This window comes from Dipodomys spectabilis, unplaced genomic scaffold, assembly GCF_019054845.1.
Source record: "Dipodomys spectabilis isolate Male_0828 unplaced genomic scaffold, ASM1905484v1 ptg000165l, whole genome shotgun sequence".
Classification (NCBI taxonomy): Eukaryota; Metazoa; Chordata; class Mammalia; order Rodentia; family Heteromyidae; genus Dipodomys; species Dipodomys spectabilis.
Genome location: NW_024870842.1, coordinates 2,185,789 through 2,209,797, shown reverse-complemented (window position 1 = coordinate 2,209,797; position 24,009 = coordinate 2,185,789). Strand labels below are relative to the sequence as shown.

General features: G+C 52.9%; 1 protein-coding gene across 2 annotated transcripts in view; it reads right to left on the bottom strand.

Annotated features, from left to right (window-relative positions):
* The window catches only part of Nkd1 (NKD inhibitor of WNT signaling pathway 1), a 72,996-nt gene that overhangs the window by 3,028 nt on the left and 45,959 nt on the right, over nt 1–24,009 (bottom strand). The window contains exons 4-8 of one of the 2 annotated variants that reach the window (XM_042693430.1): nt 19,621–19,687; nt 6,300–6,406; nt 4,060–4,155; nt 1,150–1,297; nt 655–739 (exon numbers count right to left, since the gene is read on the bottom strand). In XM_042693430.1, the coding sequence (XP_042549364.1) occupies nt 655–739; nt 1,150–1,297; nt 4,060–4,155; nt 6,300–6,406; nt 19,621–19,687 (503 nt within the window). Of the gene's footprint in view, nt 1–654; nt 740–1,149; nt 1,298–4,059; nt 4,156–6,299; nt 6,407–11,848; nt 11,988–19,620; nt 19,688–24,009 lie in introns of those variants that run through there. The other variant, XM_042693431.1, reaches the window with a different exon arrangement.

Below are 24,009 nucleotides of genomic sequence, written 5' to 3'. Positions count from 1 at the left end.
GATGCTGACCTCCCGCCTCCCTCCTCTGCAGGACCTCTGCAGTCTGCTCCCATCTCCTGGTCATTCTCTCCACACAGCTCCAGCCCCCGGGACATCTCTGACCCTAGCCCTCTGTGTGCTCACATGGCACCCCGGCTTGGCCTGTCTCCTCTTCTCCCTGCATGGGGAAAGCCCTACCCCACCCGTGCTGTTGGTCCACCAGGTGTGAACAGATCTGCACATCAGCTGTGCCACAATTCTGAAGCTCAAATGCCTGCAAATACAGGTTCCTCTTAACTGCTGGGCGGCCAGCCACCCCACAGGGAGGAGGTGTTGAATCTTTGTCTCACTGGGTTTCAGTGAGCATACGTCCTCCCAAGGCACCATCGTGGTAGGTCCTAGGATACTGCCTGAACCCCACCAACAGTGCACGGGGAAACATGCCAGGGATACCCCACAAATGCTGAATCCAAATCACATTGGTGATACGGGTTTTAGCATGACAAGATGAGGGCTACAGCTCATTATTTGTGAATCTGTGTAGTGAGACCACTGGCCCCCTACAAAGAGCCCAGAATGGAGTCCCTTTGGAATCCTTCAGATGCAGGCACCCAGCTGGTGCTTAATACATGCTCACAGGTCCCAGGCTGGCCCCTCTGCCTGTGCCCACTGTACCTGAGGGGGGCTCGATGCTTCTTCTCCCAGCTGCGCAGCTCCTCAGCAGGCTTAGTCTCTGCTCGGGGCCTCGTGCCCTGCACGTCTGAAGCACAAGGAATGACCGTGAGCTGCCTGCTCCTGGCCCTGCCAGGGTCTGCCCAGGTGTGCAGCCCTTGAAACATGCCCATGGAAGCTCTGCTATGGCTCTATAGGACAGTCCCCTGGCTCAGGCTAAGTAGAGGGTGCACTAAACTAGGAACAGTTGGGGGACACTCTACAAATGCTGACTAAAGCATACTGGGGACGAAGCGTCTCCTCCCCGAGACTCTGTAGCTTGGCTCCTCGCACTAGCCCGCCTCCCCGCCGCTGCTCATCACGCCATCTCCTGCCTCTACATCCCTTTGTGGGTCTCCACCTGTGTTGCTTCCTTCCTTCTCTTACCCTCCTGTCCCTGTGCTGCTCCTCCAGGACCTGCCAAACAAAGCCCCACGTGGGCACAAAGCAGCTCCTCACCAGCATGGTTGAGAAGGACACTCCTCTTGCTCTGGCTCCCATCGGGGGCCACAGTCAGCTTCACCCGCAGGGTCTTGCTGGATGTTGGGGAGTGGTTCATGGAGGAATCGACCACCTCATAGATGGTGTGCAGCAAGCTGGTAATGTCCTGGGTGGGAGGAAGCGGGTGCCTGCATGGGCCTCAGCTCAAAGCATCGTTAACACAGCAGCAAGGGCTTGGCTGCCTATGCACTGCTGGGGGAATGCAGATGCAAGGCTGGGGGAAGCAAGGGGCCAGGTGGCAGAAGGAGGAAACAGCGGAAGAAAACCTCAAGAGTGGGTTGTGGCTACAAACCACTTAAGCTCAGGGGTACCAGGACCCTCTTAGGGATGGCATGGAGCCCACGCCAGGCAGCCTCATCCACAGCTGAGGGCACAAACAACTCTCATCTATCACTGGTGTCCCAGGATGCCCACACCCCCACGCTTTCAGCTTGTCCTGCGAGGGCAGCGCTAGCCCTAACTCCACAGAAAGCACTAGCCAGGAAAGCAGCAGAGAGGACTTAGAGGTGAGCCCGGGGAATATTGGGGTGGAGGTGGCAGCAGCATCTACTCAGGTCTGATGAGCACTTTGAGAAGGAAACAGACAAGCAGATGTGTGACTGTTGTGAACTGAGTTATGGCCCCTGGCCCCATTCCTTTATTGAAGTCTGAATCCCCAACACCCCCCTGTGGTTGGAGTGAGAGGTGATTATGGCCGAATGTGCTCATAGAGGTGAGGTTCTAACCTATAGACTTGGGGTCCTGATAGGAAGAGGGGCTACTGGGGACACAATCTGGCAGCAAGTTGTGTCTCTAGGTTCTCTCTCATCACAAAAGGATGTAGGGAGAAGGCCATTTGGGAGGAAAGGCTTCACCAGGACCCAAATGGGCCAGTGCCTTGATCCCTCTGTCCAGCCTCCAAGCTGGACACTTCTACTTCTGTGGAGTTCCCCCGCCTGGGCTCCTCAGTCATGGTAGCCCACATTGACCGAGACCGTCTTGAGGAAGAAACTGAGCAAAATCACATCTGTGCTTGAGAGTTTGTTTGGAGGTTCTACCTGCTCGTACACCCTTGGCTGAAGACGGGGCCTCCTCTATCAGGGATGGTTGTCCTCTTCAGCCAAGCATGCAGCTTCAGGGGGCGGGGGGGGGGGGGGTAAACATGGAGCAGTGAGGAAGGGGACACCCTCCTAGCCAGCCAGGTCAGCTAAATCAACCCTGGCAATCAATGGGGCGACAGATGTCATATGCAGATTGCCTCACATCCTACATCTGTTCTTTGGGCCTCAGTTACCCTCTAAACCAAAACACCAGGGTCTCTAATCTGGCTTCTGACTGGGACTGGAAGTCCTCCCTTGGTTCTGGGTATCTGTTGAAGTCATTTGTCTGAGGGGCAGTTTTTGCTTTAAATAATACTGGAAACTTCTGGAATGTATTTTCTGCATGCAAGAGACCCCACAGTCCCATCTGTCCAGCGATTCTTCATGAACCCAGAACTTGTACGTCTTTCACCTCCCTTCAGCACAGGAAACAGAGGGGATCTCCATGCTGCCATGGTGGTGAGCATGGAGGGGCCACGGGGGCCCATGGAGGAGTGAGTGGCAGGCAGTCAATCGGCTCAGCTGACATGCCCTTATTTGCAGGCTGAGGATCATCTCTGAGAAGCCCCAAACCCCAAACCATCTGTGAATCTTCAGTCACTGATACTGATACCAATAACTTAAGAAAAAAATTGTCACTTGTAGAGCTTGAACTCAGTGTCCTGGGCACTGTCCCTGAGCTCTTTTGCTCAAGGCTAGCAGTCTACCACTTTGAGCCACAGCTCCGCTACTGGTTTTTGAGTAGTTAGTCCAGGCTGGCTTTGAACTGTGACATCTCAGACTCCTGAGTAGCCTGGCTTCAATGAGTAACTTTTAACAGACCCCTGGAAGAACAGACCCGACAAGGTGGGGGCTGGACTCCGACTGCGGAGACCAAGTTTGAGAGTCAGGCTTCCATGGCTACTCCTGGCTTACCTGGCCATCCCAGCTTTAATGAGGCCTGCAGAGAACATTTCTGCTCCCTCCCTCCCTTCTCTAGAGCTCCTCCACATGGCACAATGCCCATTTCTTGGGAAGCCAGAGGGAGCATCATGGGCAGATGGAGGTCTACCGACAGCCATCTTACAAGCATCATCATAGGCCTCACAGGGCCTGGGGGCATGCTTTGTGATCACAGCAGGTCTACCAGGAGTAGCTAATACTAGCTACTCAGAGGGTTGAGATCTGAGTAGCACAGTTCAATGCCAGCCTAGGTAAGAAAGTCCATGAGACTCTTCAACTAACCACCATAATGCCAGGAGTAGAGCTGTGGTTCAAATGGTAGAGTACCAGCCTTGAATGAAAAAACCAAGGGACAGCGCCCAGATCCTGAGTTCAAGTCCAAGTACTAGCGCACATGTGCACACACACACACACACACACACACACACACACACACACACACACACACCCCAAGGGCAATAGCAATGAGGCTTCAGCCAATGGCAGGAGCCCTGTGGCCTTGGATACCCACCCCTACCTCAAAGCTCTGCTCCAGCATAGAGGGGTAAAGTGGCTTGGGGTGGCTCAACCCCACCCTTAGAGATTCAGGACCGCAGAGAAAGGAGCTCGGCAGGTTCTGGAGTGGCCTGTGTTCTATACCTGTTCCCTTCCATCTAGAGCACTGCCCAGTCTAAGTGTCAGGAAGCAGGCTGCCCCTTCCTGTCTGTTACCTCCCCCTTCCCGTGGCTCCACGGTCCCCACTTCACACCCTCCCCCCAAGCCCTGCCACTCCCAGGCCTGAGATCAGGCCCCTGTCCTGAGGGCCCGAGGGCCCAGCAATTGCCAGGAGGCAGAGCCAGACACTCACCTCCCGAGTGACCTTGCCATTGTTGTCGAAGTCATACAGGGTGAAGGTCCATTCCTGCCGGCTGTCCTCCTCCACAGACACATCACACTGTAGCTCCTGGACACAGACAGGAGGGCTGGTCACTTATCAGCTGTAACAGTGGCTGAAGGATGATGCATGAGCCCACCAGCCAGGCCTGCCACGGGCCAGGCCATGGGCAGACAGCCCCTGTGCTCCCCAATACCAGGGAAGAAGGAGCAGAGGACTACGCAGGGACAGAGGACCTGGGGGGTCAGCAATCTCCAATCTTCAAAGACAAAGGAAACACAAGAAAAAAAGCAAAACCTGAACCCAGGGCTAGAAGCTGCTGGAAGGCAACAGGGAAGTGACGTGGATGGCCCGGGAAGGCCCCTGGGGTCAGCTGCCTGAAGCAGGTAGCAACAGAATACAGGCATTCATGGCTAAGATTCCAGGGTTTGCCCAAATTAATGGTTCCCACTTAGTCTTCCACAGCTGTGGGAGTCCGGGCAGGTTGCTCTTTCTTGATGCCTCAGTTTTCCCTCATATAAATGATGAGAAACGACTATCCACCCTGTAAGGTTGCTGGGGAAATGAAATATCCTGCTTCATAGCCCTTGGCTCCTCAAAGTTCCTGCAGCTGGGGTGAACATCCCCACCCCCTACTCACCCACACAACACATCTGAACACATACTTAGGGGATTGTCACAGAATAAAGCTCCTGCTGCCCATGAGCCCCATGTGGACACCCTTCACTGGCTTCCTGCCATCATCCCAATACACAGCGCACACCCCACCCTTGTCTAAGAGGAAGTGGGAGGAGTGATAGTTATTATACCATGTGCCTGGCACCTGGCTAGTGATACTGGCTGTTACTGTCTGCTGTAATTGTTAACCCAGGAAGTCCATTATCATTATTCACAGAGATCCTGGGGTCCACCTCTGGCAGTCTGAACTGTGAGGTGGCAAGCTCCATTACCAGAGGCCTGGACACAAAGGCCAGCTGAGTATTACAGACAGTTCTAGAGAAGGCTGTTTGGGAGACACTATTTCTACTCAAGGCCTTTGAGGCCATAAGAGTCTATGAACCTAACAACAGGAGTCCCAGGTCATTCTGTCCTTTCTTGTCTCACTCTGCCTATCCTCCTGCTGCAAAGCAGCCAGCACCGGAGCTTGTCATCTCTACCACAGGCTCAGGCCCCAGGAGAGGGCAAGATCTGGAGGAGTGTGCCCAAGCCAGCCAGCATGGGGCCATGCGAGTGAAACCAGTTCCTTTGCAGCTCTGGGTGGGCACAGGTGAGTTCAAAGTCTGCACGTGCTCAACTGTGACATGCCTGCCTATCTGCCACTTGCCAAGGACTCCTCTGCCCTCCAGAAAGTGCTTCCCATGGCATCATACAACCCATGCATTCATGGCTACCTGCGTATATGCAACATACATATACCACGCATCTCAAATATACATCACACACATGCGTGCACCACACACCTACCTGCAAGTCGTGTACCTATACACATGCATTGCACACAGACAATAACTCCTATGTTCAGCACACTCCTATGTGTGTATCGCACACGTGCATGCATCATGCAGAGACAATGCATTACACATGCATACACAGTGGTGACCTTTCTGACCCTACCTGTCTTGTGTAGGTCTCCTTGCCCCACCCCCACCCCGGGAGGCTGCAATGAGCTTGATTCCCACAAGGTGTGCGGGCATTGCACCTCCACCTCAGGCCTTTGCTCCTGCTGGTCCCTCTGTGTGAAGCGCCCTTCAGACCCCCTTGGCTCCCTGAGCATCCTTCCCATTTCTTGCTCTTGCACTCAGGGGTTCAGTGCTCAGAGTTCAGCTTGGGGGACATGCCCAGAGCCCTCTGCCTCACCTCGCCCACCCTATCATCACTGCCACAGATCAGCTTTGGGAAACTGAGGCCAAGGAGGGAACAGCTACTGTTGGGCCAGAGTCCTGTCTCCCTGCACCCAACGCTAGACACTCCCCATCCTGGGCTCCTACCCAGAACCCAGCCCGATGCCCTGGCTACCACTTCACAGAGAGGCCAGGACTGAGCTGAGAGGGGCAGCACTAAGCCCTGGGGAATGGTGGGGGGAGGGAGAGAGGCAGAAGCGATCTCCCACCGAGGCTAGGGGATGTGAGGGGCCTCCATGCCTGGCACTGTGCCACCATGACGGGAAATGCAGCTTGTCTCCCCAGAGCCCAGCAAGAGGCAAGGACACTTACTTCAAATTTCAGCTGCTTCTTGGAGGCTGGGCACGTTTCACTCCCTCTCTCCATCCTCTTCTCATCTCCACTGCCCAGGCCGTCAGTCTTCTCAGGTGGCAGGGCCACTGTGGGGCAGGTGGATGGGAAAGTGAAGGGGGATGGAGGTGTTGAGTGGCTATGACATGTACGCCAGCGTGCTGGGCCCTTGCTGCCCTGCTCTGCCCATGGATGGATCTGACTCTCTGGCCCTGGTAATGCCGGGCCACCCCGGGGAGCCCCTCCACAGGGCATCACACTGGCCACAGGTTTCCCCCATGGACCTCTCTGACCCCCATTCATCCCTAATCTGCAGCACGCACAAGCAGCCTGTGCCTTCTGTGCACACAGAGGGGCACAACCAGTGTTGGGCAACAGAGGAGATTCTGAAGCTCAGAGAGGGACTGTGGCTATTTTCTACACAGTTCCATGGTTTTCTCTACATTTCAGCCTCCTGAAAATTGTCACCCACCTGAGTCAATGTGAGGTACATTACTCTGTGTGTGTGTGTGTGTGTGTGTGTGTGTGTGTGTATGGGGGGGGTGACAGGAACTGAACTCAGCTGGGTTAATGAAAGGAATCAATGTGTATCAACACACACATATTTCACACACACACGTGCATGCATGCACATCTGCGTGCACACTTGCCCACCTGGGCCTTGAAATTGGCCTTTTCTTACTAGGGTCCTCCTTGTCCCTTTGCCAAAGGCCACAGCTCTTCATGTCCCCCAGTTGCAGAGAGGGGATGTAAAATCTGACCTACTAATGCTACTTCCTTCCTGTGGGTACCGCCAACAAGTGCCAGGAGGGGAACTCTGGGCAGCACTTCATCCCAGAGCTAGGCCCTAAGGTTCCATCAAGGTTCTATCAAGTCTTGGCCCTGCCCACAAGCCTCTTCTGGCCCTTTCTGTCAGTTTTGAGTGTCTCATAGGGGTCTCACACTTCTGGGACTACTTCCTGGAATATACATACTTTCGGCTCTTCCCTCATTAAATGTCCTCCAGAACCCTAGGGCAGTGTTTTGCTGTTCTGTTTTGTAGGTACACAAAAAGTGGTAGGACAGCACTGGTGGCTCACACCTGTAATCCTAGCTACTTAGGAGGCTGAGATCTGAGGACTGAAGTTTAAAGCCAGCCCTGGCAGAAAAGTCTATGAGACTCTTACCTGCAGTAAACTACTGAGAAAGCCTGAAGTGGAGCCTGTGGCTCAAGTAGTAGAGCACCAGTCTTGAACACAAAAACTCAGGGACAGCACCCATGCCCTGAGTTCAAGCTCCAGAACTGGCACCAGAAAAAGGAGTATGGATTTCTACTCCAGGAGCCTTCCCCATCCATCTTGACCAGGGGGTGACCAGGCTGCAGAGGGCCCCACAAGGAAGAGATTTCCCCACTACACAGGAAGATGTGGTTGGGATTCCTTGATATGTCAGTGCCTGGCAAAACGAGGTACATGCCAGGACCCTAGGAGGGAGTGTGGGGACCTCCCCAAAAGGTGGGACCAGCCCCTCTTCATCCACTCACCCATTCCTGTCCTGGGGTAGAGCCCTTCCTGGAAGTTAGCTATAGCTCTCCTTGTGGCACCCCTGGAAACTTGGGGTCCCCATGTGTGTATAGAGATGGTGCTGGCATTGTGCCAGGCCTCCTCAGTGCTAAGTACTTGCTATTCATAGATTGCCCTTACTGGGAGAAGGTTTACCAGCCCCATTTTCCAGATGGAAGCTGTAGGCTTCTGAAACCCACAGCAGCAACTGCCTGACCTGGCACACAGCTCCATCATGGCTCCCCTCTGGGCCAAACCTGGGAACCCCTTCCCTAACACAGCAGGCCCGCACAGCAGGGACACAGCACCCTAGAGCCATCAGGAGTGCCAGAGGTCCTGTGGTCTCAGTTATGGCCCAGCTCCTCCATGGAGGAAAATGAACAGTGCACTCCCCCACTCCCTGCAGAAGGGTGCAGGGGCTCACCCTCACTGCAGACAAAAGTCCTATTCTTGCTCCCCCAAAGCCAACCATCCGCTCCACTCCAGGGCACCTCAGCCCCGGGGACCAAAAGAGCAACTAGGCAAACATCTAAGAACTGTCAAGCAGAGTAGCTGCCCTGTCCTGAATCTACCTGGTACCTTCTGGGCACAGCTGCCTTGCACAAGGCATGTGGTCCTCCTGTTACCCCACAAGCCAGGATCTGGGTTCTCCTGGGCTCTCCAGGACTGTCCTCAGTTCTAGAAGCTTCTAGCATCTCCAGCAGGCACAGCTGAGCAGAACAGGAGTACCCCAACTGATGGGGTACTGGAAATCCTGTCATTCTGACTCTGCCCCTGGCTGGTTCCAGTAGCCTTGGACAAGGCAGGTCCCAGTAGCCTTGGACAAGGCACCGGCTGCCTGTAGACCTGTCCTCACCTCTGTAAGATGGGGCCACAACGGCGTGTCCCTCCCAGGGCTGCTGGTTCCCACACTAACATTGTGGGGACAGGAAGGCCAGGAGAAAGCAACAAGGGAAGAAGTGCTCACTGAACACAGTAATAAATGCTGGCTGAGCCAGAGTCCCCGCTGGCATTCCAGATCCAAATGACCCTCTAGTCACTAGTGCCCCTTGAAGAAGGGGCACCACTGATGTGGAGGCTGCAACATCTGTTGGAGGAGAAGAGGAAAAAGGAAAACAAAGCCTAGTTCCCCCTTCAAAGCTGCTTCCTGCTGCCCCCCTGCAGAGGTCCTGCTGGAGAGGCCAGCCATCAGGGCTCATCGAAACCCAGATGCAAGTTCAAAGGAAAGTTATCCGACAAGCACCTTCAGGTTCAATTGCCTTTCATGTTCCACTTGATAAACCCCAAGATAAGGACCCTCTGTGCCTGTTCTTGGAGGCTGTGGAGCACCCTGATGCCACTGGGCCAGCAGCCCGCTGCCCTCGAGTCCTCTCCTGTCCCCTCCTCTCTTCTCATCTCCAGCCTCATGGGTTTTCCCCAAAGACCAGCATGACCAGGACTGTCCTCTCCACAGGTGCCTTTGTCCATCCCAGACAAGAACACCACCCAGCCACAGGGCAGCGGTGCTCAGTGAAGCCACCAGCACCCTCCCAGCCTGAGTTAGACACAAATGGGCAGGAAGACTGATCCAGCCTAGGACATTAGGGTGAGGACCGAAGGAATCTTTCACCCTCTGATCCAGGGCAAAAAGATGTCAGAGAACTAACCAAAAGCCGTACAGACCCAAGACCAGAGTCAGAACTGGGACTCAGGTGCCCACCCGCCATCTGCAGCTCATGGGCAGGCAGCATGAGGCAGACGGTGAGCCTAAAGGTCATTGAGCCTATTTTTGGTTTTGTTTTGCCCATACTGGGGCTTAAACTCAGGGTCTAATGCTCTTGCTTGTTTTTTTTTTCATTCATGGTTGGTGCTCTACAACTTGAGTCATGCTTCTATTCCTGCATTTTGCTGCTCAATTTGAGATAGTCTTGCAGACTTTAGTGCCTGGGCTGGATTCAAACCTTAATGCCTTGAACTCAGCCTCCTGAGTATCAAAGATTACCAGTGCCTGGCTCAGAAAGACACAGGTTGAGCCAGGCCTCAATCAGTGTCCAGGTCCATTCTCTACTTTTCATCCACACTTCCAGCCAAACCCTGGGAGTGACAGGCTTTTGCACACTCCAAAAATGTTGTACTTGAAGGCAGACTGCCTGCAAGAGGGCCTGCCAATGAGAATGAAGGAAGAAAAATAAGGAATAGATGGACAGAGGATGCAGCCAACCATCTTCCATTTCCCTGGTAAGCCTAGATGATATGCAGAAACTGCGAGGAAACTAGACCCTAGAAGTTGGCTTGGCCTAAAGCTTGGTTTTGTAAATAAAGTTTTATTGGGGCACACTCATGTATATGTACTTTTTCTCTGCCTGCTTTCTCTTCCCAATAGCAGAGCTGAGTTTCACAAGAGACTGTATAGCCTACAAAGCTGAAGATAAGCACTATGTGCCTTTTCTAGAGTTTGTGGGTCACTACTTTAGGTGATTGCAGACCCCTACCCCCACCATGATACATACTTGATGAGCAAGGTGCAGAGTGGAGTTCACCTAAGACTTGCTTATTTGACTGGAAACCTTTGTGCAGTATACAACCTGCCCAACTAGACACAACAGCCATGGAAGAAGGAAGATGTTAACTTTGCTTCCTTAAAACTGAGTCTGGGGGCTGTTAGGGAAGCTTTTGCCGGTTGGAAGCTGTTCCCTGTCCCTCCTTACATCATGGCCAGAGCCACAAGGAGTCTGGCTCAGTATTCACCAAAGACGTTCTCAACCTGGCTGCTCTCCACCCCCAGCAACTGCCAGATTAAATGCGTTACTTGACCATCTTCACCCGGCTCCCTTTGATGTTCCCTTCTCAAGCTTCAAAATACCTTTTGGAGGGAGATCAGACAGCATTAAACAGAATTACTAATTAATTAAGCAAAGTTAAATTTTAAACACTGTTTGTTGTGTTAGCCAAAAGCCTGAACAGAACAGACTTTTTTCTTCCACTGAGATCAAAGACAGCCTCTTCCCTCTCCCTCCTCCAGTTTAGAAAAAAGGGAAAGAGGAGGAGAGAGAAAGCAGAGACTGAAGGGTGGCAAGCGAGAGCAGGGTACAGGTTCCACCCTCCCATGGCCAATGGGGACCCGCTGGGGAGAGCACCGTCACTTTCGGGGGACTGTTTACTCTGGCAGACAGCAGTGACCTGGTGAGCAGGTTGGCACAGCCCACCCAGACTAAGCTGCTGACAGCTGGTGCTACCCTGTCCTTTGGCAGCCTCTTTCCCCTAAGTTACCCAGAGCAGACACACCTTGCTCTATGACTGGGGTCATTTGGGGTCACTAGCAGACAGGCTCAGAGGGGCAGGTTGTGCACTGCACAATTCCAGAGGTGTGGGGTGGAGGGTGACCCACTTAATAGACCAACACCACGGATGTGGGTATAGCTGATGACATTTCTCCAACAGGTGGCAGGCAGGTGTGGAGGAGGAGCAGCTTTCCTAATTGCTACAAGTGTATCTGAGATGGAAGGGCGTGGTCCTCCTTGTTAAATCTAGCCCCTTTGTGTACAGCCCCACCTAGACCTCCACATCTGTACAGACACAATGCACACTTCCTACACTGCAGGCCCTATGGCCACTGCCCCAAAAGTGCCAGGCTCAGCCTGTCCCATGGGTTCACAGAGTAGAGAACCTACCATAGTGTATCCAGAAGCACCAACTCCTAGGACATCAGGAGGAAGGCTAGGGTGCAAGGCACACCCATCAGACCCACCTACATGGAGATGGGGACCCTGTGCAGGGGAAGGAGGTAGCTCCTATGCAGGCGGAAATCCAATCCCTTGGTGCTATCAACAAATGCCAGCTTATCTTTAACACGATCCAGAAAAAGCCTGGTTGATATTAAGCTTTGGGAAAAAGAAAACAAACAACAGACAAACTGGAAACACAATGCTGACCAAGTTGGTCCCTCTAAAGAGAGACCAGAAACTTCTGGCTTATCAAATGTCCAGCCCGTGTCTGCTTTAGCACAGTTACCTGGCATGTTCGTCATGGTGGGTACAATGTCAGATGTAACAGAAGCCAGAGATTCCTTGCTGGAGTTTGGGCACATCCTAACCTGCCCCTGGCCCCCTTTCAACTGGCCACGTACACATGATCTGCTCCAAGTATTTTGGTCTCAGGGGACCCTGCCAGGATGCTTCTGTGTCCCCAGTCCTCCAGCAGCAGCTGTCAGAGGGAATGTAGATGAATTTTAATATTAGCCTCTGCCCTACATAATTAGGTGGGTAAGTCTGCTGCCAGTAAAAAGAGAAAGCTATCATGTGTGCATTCCAGGCAAATGGTTTCTCTGCATCAGGCCCTCCTGAGGGTGGGGACCAGAGAGAGACACAGAACTGTTGGTCCCATGGCCACATATACTGGAGGCCAGCCTGCAGCTGCTGGGGAGGTTGCAGCCACACTCGTGACTGCATTAAGTCCTCTTATAAACACTGAGCAGGGGTGTTGCTGTTCAGGCATTTGACAACAGCAGAAATAATGCTTTAAAAAGTAAAACTGAAATCTAGGTGTGGTCGTGCATGCCTGTAATCTCAGCTACCAAAAACAAACAAACAAAAAAAGCAAAAGGCTTGGGGCATAGTTTAAGTAGGAAAGTGCTTGTCTAGCAAGTGTAAGGCCATGGATTCAAATTTAGTTCTGGAAAAAGAAAGTGAACAATTGAAATCGGGGTATGATGGTGCCCACGTGTAGTCTTATCATCCCTTGGGAAGTGGAACCAAAAGAGTATGAGTCCAAGGCCAACCTGGGCTACACTGTGATACTCTGTCTCAAAAAAAAAGAAAAAAGCAAAGTTGATCAGTCATTTTCCCGCTGAAAACTCTCCAAGGTTGCATGTTTCTGAAGGAGGAGGCCAAAGGCTTCAGATTCTAGTTGCGGTGTCTTCACTCACACTCTGTGGGATATGGGACTGCTTTCCCATATGGTCCCTGTGTCTGTGCTGCTCTCCCTGGAATACAGCCTGAGCCCCCTTCCCTGTGAATCGGGGCTTCACACTGCAGAGAGGAATCCTGTGCTACATCGATACACATGACTGTCCAACTCTTTTCACTGTGGCCGATGCCCACAGCACAGTGCCCGGCACACTGTAGGTGGTTCATTACCACCATCAGCTACTGTCAAAACAAAGTAGCCAGCGGAGCCATGATCTGAACCAAGCTTGCAGGAGAGCTTGGAGCTGGGGGTGGAAGGGGGCACCAGCCTGCTCCCTCACTGAACCACTGGAAAGCCCCTTCCAGATGTCCAGGGAGCCTCCAGCTGGCCCTGCAGTGACAGGCTGACAGCAGGGCAGAGGATGAGAGAGAAAGAGGAGGGAGAGGCAGTCAGGGGAGTGAGATCTCTGGAGCCCATGTGCACATGCACATGCATGTGTGTAGTCACATGTGGACATGCGTGGACATGTGCACGTGCATGCATGCGTGTGTTCGATGTATGAGTATGAATTCACATTTGTAATGACATATATTTGCACATGTGCATACACTTAAATGCAGGTGTGTGTGTGTGTGTGTGTGTGTGTGTGTGTGTGTGTGTGTTAGTTCCATGGCCTGTGTTTCTAGACCTGGCCGGGGTATTTTAGGGAACTGCATCCTAAGCTTTTAATGACTTGTGACCCAGACATTCCAGTGAGTTTGGGTTGAGTTTCCTAGAGAACCAGAGGATCCTGGCTGACCTAGTTCTTACTCCAAGCTCCTGCTTTTCAGGAAAAGCCCCCTAGGACCCCAACACAGCTGTCTGCCCCACACAGAACGCCCGGGTATCTTCAGCTTCTCCATGCTTCCTGAGAGCAGAGGGGTGCCAAGGCTGTGCCCAGATGAACTTCCCTCTGCTGTAGACACAGCTATAGCTAAAAGGAGAGAGGGGAAAAGACTTACACACACACACACACACACACACAGACACACACACACACACACACACACACACACAGTACTCTGGCTTCAACGTCTCAGCGAGCAGGTTTCAGCCACTCAGCTCTGAGGGTCTAGGGTGACAGTCCTAGGAAAGGCAGGAACAGAGAAGAGCCTCCCTTTAACACCCCCCTCCCTTCCCCTGTCCTCCCCATCCCTTCCCCTTTGCACTCCCCCTTCACTTCCCCCCCCCCCCCCCCCCCGCCATCTGAGTTACAACACACCATGGAACTCAACTTTTACAATCTAACCCCGAGCTACTTGAAACTATTAAAACCTTCTTGGTATCTGACACAAGTCAGAATTTCCACTCTTCAAGCTGAGCTTTTATGAAGAACAGACGGAGAGAAACTACGGAGGTAACAAAGTCCTCTTGTTCTCCCTGTCACTGCGGAAACTCAGCCATGGGGGAATGGAAGGAGAGGCGTGCGGCCCGCTGACCCCCCCACAAGCCAGCCTCCAACTGGGCAGAGCCCACCTTCCCATTCATCTTCAGGGGTTTATGCTACTTCCCAGGGGTCCTCCTCCCCACTTGGGGCTCAGTGGGGTTGCCTGGGGCCACTGCCTGTGGCCTCATCAGAACAGGACAGTAAGTGTCTGGTCCTGACTCATTCCCTGAGCTGGTACGAGCTCCAACCTCCACCTGTCTGCCACCAGGCAGCCACAGCCACAGTGGTCCATCCACCTGTATGCTCAATTAGCATCTCATCCTACTTCCCCCCAAAGAGGGTGTGGTTCTGCCTTACCCAACTCCCCAGCTGGCTCTTCCTGCCACTCTGGCCTTTGTTCTAAACTCAAAGCTCATTCTCCCTCCACATTCCCCTACGGCTGGCTTCTTCCTGGCATCCAAATCACCTTAGGCATCACCTCCTCTCCCCATACTTCTTGGCAGAGCCACACACCAGACGCCTGTCAGCTCATTCGCCGGTCTACTATCCCCAGTCTGCCCTCCTCTGAAGGCCCACAGTGGGGTCTGCTGTTTGTGGTATGAATCCAGGACCCCGTAGAGCAGTAGCAGTCTTGAGAATATACTGAGGAGACGGAGACCTCCATTCTGTTCTATCTGTTGTGTGATGTTGGCCAGGTCACTTCTCCACTCTGGGATTCAGTTTTTCAACTACAGCAGAAGGAATTAAACGCTTCTAAAGAGTTCCCCAGTTCTGTCAATGGTCAAAGCACCGATAGCAAAAGCCTGCTATCCTAGCTACTCAGAAGGCTGAGATCTGAGGACTGCGGTTTAAAGCTAGCTTGGGCAGAGTCTGTGGGACTCTTATCTCTAGTTAACCACCAAAAAGCTGCAGGTAGAGTTGTGCCTCAAGTGGTAGAGCACCAGCTTTGAGCAAAAAACCTAAGAGACAGTGCCTAGGCACTGACTTCAAGCTCCAGTACCAGCACATGCATGCAGGCATACGTGCGTGCGCACATGCACACACACACACATACACCCCTTGGGAGGTCAGGTAGACAGCCTGGGCCCAGACAGTGTGTACTCAGGACCTGCCCAGTAGCTTGAGGGGGGGGGGGGCACCTGATTTCCGTGATTTTCGAGTGTTGACACACACTCAAGGTGAGTGTTTATTGAGTACTTGCTGCATGGCAGGCTGTGTGCTGTGTCCCAGGTCTGAGAGCAGGATCAAAGCAACTTTTGGTACTTGCCTCCTTTGATGTGGACTGGGTGGTGACAGAAGTACATCAACCCCAACTGGACCCAAGAAAAGGCCGGATGCATGGCTACTCTCGAACCCTGTTCTCGGGGTTCACACAAGCTACCTTACTAAAGCACCAAGAAGCAAGTGACTTGTTTGAAGACACAAATCAGATAGTGATAAAGCCAGGCTAGGAGGGGTTGATGGGAGTTAGAATAAAGTGAGAAGTGCCTCCACTTGGGCAAATGATTCAGGAAAGATTCAGGACGCATGGAAAATTTCTCAGTCCCAGCACTTCTGCTCTGCTTGGCACAGTTGGCAGTTCTGGACTTCCACTCTGGTGCCAGGGGAGCAGAGATGCTCTCCTGGTGTCTGAGGCCATGTGCAGACAGAGCCAGAGGAGATGGGCAGCAGGGCTAATTGGAGGTCATAGGACTTCAGTGGCCTTCCAAGAGCCTGAAGAGCAGAAGCAGCAGGCTGAGCGGGTTCTGCAGAGTTTCATTCTATGCATGATGCAAACAGGTGGGCACAGGTGTGGGGAAAATGTGAGGTGAGCCTGGATGGTGAAGCAGGGAAGCCTCAGGCAGGCAGGGAGTCCCAGGCAGGCAGGGAATCCCAGGCAGGGAGGTGAGTTGCAGGCAGGGAGGTGAGTTGCAGGCAGGGAGGGAGTCCCAGGCAGGGAGGTGAGTCCCAGGTAGGGAGGTGAGTCCCAGGCAGGGAGGGGGTCCCAGGCAGGCAGGTGAATCCCAGGGGGGCAGGGCAGTTGCATGTAAACAGCAAGAGGGACACAGTTCAGCCCCTTTCTCTTCCACATTGAGTCTGGAAGAGCTTGAGAGCAGGACACTCTCAGGCACAGCAATTTTTCAGGCCACACAGGGTGACAAGGGTCTGCCAAGCAAGCCTGGCACTGAATTTCACCTCTGGGCACAAGCCATGATGATGGCTGCCATCTGGCTCCATACTCTGCTGCTCTGCTGCAGAGGTAAAAGCAGGTGGGTTCTGGAGATGAGAAGCAACCCCCCCCCCCCCCCACACACACACACTGGCCCTGACCCCTGATAGGTCAGCAGAGGGAGGGTCCCTCTCCCTTATCCCACCAAGGCCTCCCTCACCTCCCCAGCCAGCTACGCCCACCCTGTGGCTCCAGCTTGGAACTTTTGATGTTTACTTTGTTCTTTCCTAAGTTCAAAAGGAGCTGGGCCAGCCCTGCACCAAGCCGTCTTAATCCCTTCGCCGCTCCCAGCTGGCCAGTTAAGGCAGCTAAGGCACGGGATTAGGGGCCGGCTTCACGGAACAACACAGGAGCTAAAGCCATCCTCTCCTGGGATGGCTAAAAGACTTCTTTTTATCTTCACGCCTCAGATGGCCTTTTCTCTCCCTTAAACAGCCCTCCAGCCTGCCAAGAGGCAATGAACTTGGCCAACAGGAAGACAAAGAAAACATTCAGGACCCTGCTTGTCTTCCTGGGCCAGAAGCACAGACGCATGCTGTAGCCCCAGGGCCAGGCAGGTGGACAGTTGTGTGATCAGGACTTGTGGCACCTGCCCTCACCCAAATGGCATCTACAGCTACATCTCTACCCTGGAGTGGGCAGGCTCAGGCCACAGTACCAAAGGTGCCTTCGGGGTCCATGGTGCACGGACAGGTCCAGGTGCCCACCTGCCCCAAATCAAAGCAACTTCTCTTTCATTTACTGCTAAAGTTCAAACATTCATGACACATAATACTGCAGCCTTTTCCACCCAATCTTTCCAGTTTTATTTCCCTCCCCTGACCAAAAGGAACTCTTGTGAGAGCCCTCTGTCCACAGGACAGGCATGTGTGGGGTCCCACGGGACACCAATGATGGCCTGAGCCTTTCCTCTGTGAACATCATACCACCTGCATCGCTCCGAAACCAGTTCTAACTATTCTACATCTTGTTCTTCTGTGTAAGCTCTAGCTGACCTAAGAGACTGAAAAACGACCACCAGCAATCTAGCCCAAACTCTAACTGGGAAACTGAGGCAGGCTGCTGGCTTCCAAGCCCTTCCCTGGTCAGTAGAGGCTTCATAATCCCTGAGCACTGTTGGTAAGGTGCTCAGCCTGACACAAAGCTTTGGGCCTCGGGATCTGATTAAGTACCACTAACCTCCCAACCTGTCTCTGACCGGAGCTGGTCTCTGGTACCCATTACCAGGCCGAGGATGACCGAGGTCCTCCCACACAGTGCCCATGTCTCTAAGCACCTACAAGCCCAGCTCCAAGTCACCACTCTCCTGTGACAGAGGGGGAAGGATCCGTCCAGGTGTCACAGCAAGTCACTGCCTCCTAGGAAGGAGCCAGGATCATGGCTCCTCTCACACCTATGCTCAGGTGAGGACTTCTCACTTAAAAGCCAGTCACATGGGGGCTGGGAAGGTGGCTCAGTGGTAGAGCGCTTGCCTTGCATGCATGAGGCCCTGGGTTCGATTCCTCAGCACCACATAAGCAAAAAGAAAAAAGCTGGAAGTGGTGCTGTGGCTCAAGTGGTAGAGCGCTAGCCTTGAGCTGAAGAGCTGAGGGACAGCTCCCAGGCCCAAAGTTCAGTCCCCACTACCAGATCAAAAAAAAAAAAAAAAAGCCAGTCACATGATTTCAGACTTAGCCTAGGGGTCAGAAAGTCCCTAGGAGATGGGCACCAGTCGCTCACACATGTAATTGTCTCTACTCAGTAGACCAAGATCTGAGGATTACAGTTCAAAGCCAGCCTGGGCAGGAAAGTCCAGGAGTCTATTATTTCTAGTTAACCACTAAAGGGAGCTGTGCCTCAAGTGGTAGAGTGCCGCCTTGAATAAAAAAGCTAATGGACAGTACTCAGGCCCTGTGTTCAAGCCTTAGTACTGACATGTATACACATACACATACACATACACACACACACAGAGTCCCAGATTTCAGCTCTAACTGGGACTCAGTAAATGATGGATGAAAGAAAGAGCAATGGATGGATGACAAATGGGGGCGATGGGGTGATCAAGTGAATGATGCTGATCATAGGGTAAGGGTGAGAGGTGAACGATAGGGACCTGTGAGGACTGATGAGGTTGATGGGTGAATAGATGCGGGACAGGAGCTAGACACGACCAGAGGATGAATGGAAGGATGCAAGCAGTGCTCAGGGTGGGTGGATGAACACGGTGAATGAAGCACCAAGTCCCAGCACCTCTCCATGAGGTAAGGGTAAAGGAACCCTACAGCCTAAACAAAGCTTTCCATCCCCACATTCCTGCCCTTACCTGGGGCCTGCTCAGACGCAAGCAAAGCTTAACATACACACATGCATCCCCTGCCTCCACTCCTGGGAAGCTGAGAAAAATCTTCCAAGTTCATCTCCAAGAGCGGTGTGCATATGAGTCAACAGGAGAACTTGCTCAAATACAAGGGGAAGTGCCCAAGAGCCTCCATTTGTAACAGCAACCAGGCTGGATGGGGCCTCCATGCCCAGGTGGCCTAGGCTACCTCTACTATTTTACTCTCCCCTCAAAGCCTAAAACCCAGGGTTTCCTGAGGACCTCTGTATCCCAGCCCTCAGCTCTCCAGCCTGAGGTCCTTCCTCTTCATGTTCTCCAGCTTGGTAAGTCTCTTCTCACCCTGAATAAAGGGATGGAATGCCTCTCCTTCTGCTACCTGAGGTGGGCAGCACCTGAGCCGCCTGGCGCCCCATGCAGGGAGAGGCTCTCACTCCCCGCCAACAATGAGTGGAAGGCTGGGAAGGCTGACCTGCCCTAGGTCAAGCCCGTGCAATAGGAACCAGACCCCCATGTCTCTCAGAAACAGGGCCAGAGCAATGGACACAAGACGGGGCAGGCTGACTGAGTTTGCATGTGTGTTTGCATGTGTGTATGTAGCACTCAGCCTACATGCCCACCAATGCCCCGTGGGTGGCCCACACTTGAGCTGATATCAGTATGATGTTCCCAAAGGGGGAAAGCTGGGCTGTGAGAGCCTGTAATGCCCAGCTAATGGACATCAGGCTCTGCTGGCTTTGTCATGGGACAGGACCTCCTGCCTTCCTCCTTCTCCTCCTCCTCTTCCCCCTGCCCCCTCACCAGCCCACCCCATTGTGAGTCATAGCATAGCCTGCAGTCTTCTGGGGCCCATAGGTCACACCATTAACAAGACTCTTTCCCCACCTTGCTGCTGGGGAAGCAGGGGAAGCATGAATACCAAGTACCTTCTAGCCGGAAGTCCTCCTCTTCCTCCTCACTGAGTGCTTCTCGGAAAACGTCACCCGCGAGCTCCTGGGGAAGACAAGAAGGGACATGAGGGAGGTGTGTCCATCTTTCTGGGCACAGAGTGGAGATGAGATCCTGATGGGATCAGGGGGCTGGGGTGGGCCCAGTACATTAGTACATGTGGCTAGTCAGCCATAGCTGCGTTCTGTATAGCACCAGAAAAGCTGCCTAGAACCCCACATCTTGCAGAGGGCATCATCTCCTTCCCCTGGGAACCCCTAGGCAAGATCAGAAAGTGCCCCTTATCCATCAGCTAGCCAACTTCACAGCACCAAGCCCAGCATGTTTCCTGTGGGCCTCAAGAGGTGGTCAAGGTCTGGCCCTTTCCTCAACAACGTTAGGCCTCCAGGACCCGTGGGGCTCCGGGGTGGGTTCCTTCCCTCCCCAAAATGACTTCACTGCATATTGGTCCTGCTGAGCCCCACTTACACCACATCTCATCCTGCACCTGCCTTGCAGACACTGGCCTAACTCTTGCTAGCCCTCGCTTGTCCCTGCCAGTGAGCTCGGTATCTGACACCGCACTCATCCATGGTGAGCACGGTCCCTGCACTCAGGGTGAGGAAAGTTTCACTGGTCCACAGACAGCGAAATATCTGTGCTATCCAGCATTTATCTAAAAGTCTAAGAAGAATGACTGCAAATATGCAAGAAGTGAGACTAAAGCTTGTCAAAGGAGCTTCTATATTTATTGATTTTTCTCTCACAAAGAGTCTGGGTATCAAAGAAAATTATTTTAGACAAAGCTAAATAAGACCTCTTAGTTCAGGACTTATCAGAGCCTTTATTGTAGTTAATAGCACTGAATCTCTACACGTTGGTATATATTGCATTTTCCAACTCTATTTAGACCATGGGATTTTGCTTCTCAAAAGCACATGTGATTCATGATCCAAGCAATCCACTTTGGAAAATACTACTCTTGGGGGTTCAGATAAGATTTGGGGGATTATACCACCTTCTCTCTTAATGCCTACAAGGATGTTCTAATATTCCCCCTCAAACCCATGAAAGGACAAGCAATAAAAAGCCCAAATGCAGCAGCTGTCACCAAATTCTCTTTGTGAGAAGAACAAAAAGAAAAAGGAGAAACATCCGCTCCTTGGTGAGAAAAACAACAAAATCCCTGCACCTTAAATGCTTGAAGCAGGGCCAGGAGTATCTTGGAGACACCCCCGCCGCTGGGGGTCGGCTTCCTGTTCTCTGGTTTCTTGTTTTAAAGATAAACAGCCTTGAGTTCTGTGGATGAGGATGGGTCTGTTCTGTTCAGAGTCTTCTTTGAAATCTCTCCGGGGCACTGCCCTCTTTCCCAACGGTGGTTAAAATGTGGCCTTCCAGGCTCTCGGTGCCCCATTTACTTCAAAACCAGGCTATGCTCGACACTCTCCTCCTCTGCCAATTATTATAATGGCAGAACATTTCCCAGGCTTGTAAACTGGCTGTTTGTGTTAACAGAGCAGAGTTGACAGGGGAGCTTGGAGACAGTGACAGAAAAAAGACACATACAGGTGGCATCCTCAGACGGCTGGGACGCCCCAACAGCCAATTAAAGCCTGGTTTTCATGCTGGGAAGTAGAAATAGACACACACACACACACACACACACACACACACACACACAGGTGCACAAGCACACACATGTGCAAACACCACTGCCACCTCCCTCCAGGGGCAGCAACAGGCCAAACAGACGTCCATCCTAGGTCAGCACTGACAGCCTTTTAAGACCCTATTTGATGGAATTTAGAGTCCAGATGCCACTCTAATGGAGGAGTGGTGAAGGCTCTACATTGGCACCTGCTTCACACCCACCATGAAGTCCAGTACTCTGGCTGGGAAGGGCTCAAGCAGAGTTCTGGCCAGTTCTGGGTGCAGCCTCTTACCACTAACGGGTGTCATCTCTGTAGCTGCAAGCACTCATTGACCTGCTGGCCCACTGACGCTCCACCATGATGGAAAGCCAGCATGTCCACTCTGCCATATTTTACAGGGTCTACACTGAACAGTGCCATGGTCCTCACAGTGGGGTCACTGAACCCCAGATCAGCCAGCCCCGGGTTATGTCCGGGGCTCCAAGCCCACTCTTGTTCTCATACCTCAGTCTACTCATCTGTAAAATGGACCCAGAAATGAACCACATTCCCTGTGCATTACCTGCATGCCAGGCACCATGCCAGGCTCTTCATGCATTAATGTACCACGACTGACACAACAATTCTGCTCTTCCACCTCTCCAAGAATAAATCATTTATAAATCACAAACAGATAAGCATTCCCCATCCTCAGGGACACCAGACAGAATAGGACACTGATAGCCATGCATAGCATTCCTCATACATCCCAGAGCCTGGGCGCCAATGGTCCTGGGTTTAAGTGAGGTAAACCCTCAAGAGGCTGGAGGCTGGCTGTGGACTATCAACTGGGTTCCTGGTCAGCTTCAGGCACCCAGCCCAAGGTAGAATTGCCCACCTTGTAGGCACACCAGCTGAGAAGGACAAGAGACAGGGACAGGAGACATGTTTTAGAGTACAGGGGAAAAAAGTCCTATCCAACAGCTCTGTGGTCAGAGATCAAGTGCTCTCCTCTTCCCAGTGGACCTCAAAAGCCCTCAGGACCTCCCCACAATGTAGGGACATGATCCTGCCCTCCAGTGCAGCCTTGAGAGCCTACATGCAGGCCCTGGTGCTAGGCCCTTTGCATTATCCTATAGGAAGACAGGGGCTGTTGAGAGGAGTCACTCAGACCCACAGGGGCCCAGTGTAGAGGGAGCAGAACTGGAATCAGACAGATCTTGAGCAAAGCTGTGAAGAAGTTCTGCTTCCCAAGCTCTGCCCATCTGCACATGGGCCAGACAACACATGTGACATCCCAGGGTGGCTGTGAGGAAACTCAGCCTCGTACCTGATCACCTGGTACTGCAGTGGAGTCGGACACACTGGTGACAACTGTTTATCCCTTCTCCTACCATTATTAGCAAACAGCTGCGAGGCATGGAGCGACTCACCAGCCTCCAGATTGCCTCATGGACTCCTGAGGACATAGCCTCAGCCTGCCCAGCACTCTCTTATTCCTTGAGCTAATCCCCACCGCATCACTGAGAGACAGCTCAAAGGATTCACGTTGCAGATGAGAACCTGAGGCACAGCGCAGTCAAAGGACTTGCCTGACATCACACAGATAGTAAGTGCCTGAGCCTTCACTTTCATGATGGCCCCTCCTTGTGAGCAGCCTGTGAGTGGAGCTTGGTATGTAGTGACCATCCTTCGATTCTTCTGTCCCCACCATTCTGGCTACGTCCCAGGCCTCTTCCCTGCTGGCCTCCAGAATTGATAGTTCCAAGTTCTGAAGAAAGCCCTTCCTGGGTCCTCCAACTCTAGCCCAGGGGACTAGTTAGTTTGGTGGCCTCTTGGGAAACAGGACCTAACAGGCCTCCCAAGTTCCAGCGCGCTGCCCCACACTGGGCCCCAGGAAGGGAGGCCAGCTCCTGCGGCCAGCACCAGCCCCAAGCCCAGACTCGCAGGGCTCAGTGCCTTATAAGGCTTCCAGGATGGGGAAACCACATCAAAGCAGGGCCGTGGGGGGCAGGCTGGCGTGGGCTGGGGATTTTCCTTTGTCTTGAAGACGTCATACTTCCCCTCCCACTGCCCCAGCAGGTCTGTGTCAATCTTTCTGTTCTCTAAGAGTTCACAGATGTGGTGCCACAGGCTTTCAAAGCCAATTCCCGGTGCCCATGGAACCCAGCAGGACATACACATTCTAGGAAAGCAGAGTGCTGAGATGCTCGTGGGAAGGGAAGGCTGAGTGAAGGCTGCCTCCTAACCCTTAGATCCAAGCAGCCTGCCTGGAGCTGCCCCAGGAAATGCCTGGCAGGCTCGCTCTCCCCATCCTGCCAGGCCTTCCTAGGCCTCTTGTCCCCTCTGAGGAGGTAGGACATGGCCTCTCCATTCACCAGCACCGTGTAGACCTGGCTTGGGGGGCCCCCTCACCCTCAACAGCTGAGAGGCAGCAAATGCACAGGCCTCGTTTTTTCCTGGGCTAAAAAATGAGGACTTAGACGTCAAAGAGGGTACATGAGATGTAGAGAAGATGCCCAGGGGGCATCTGGTACAAAGTTGGGACACACAAAATGACAACTCCTATCTTTCTGCAGTGCCTTCCTCTGGCATGTGCTTGGAAATGTCTCCAGTTGGTCCTTACAATCACCCAAGGCCCAACAGTCCACTCTGGGACTAATACACAGGGGCAACAATGAGGCCCATTCAAATTCAAAGCAATATTCAAGACTCCTATTAGCGAACAGTCAGAACCACCTCACCTGCCACCAAAAG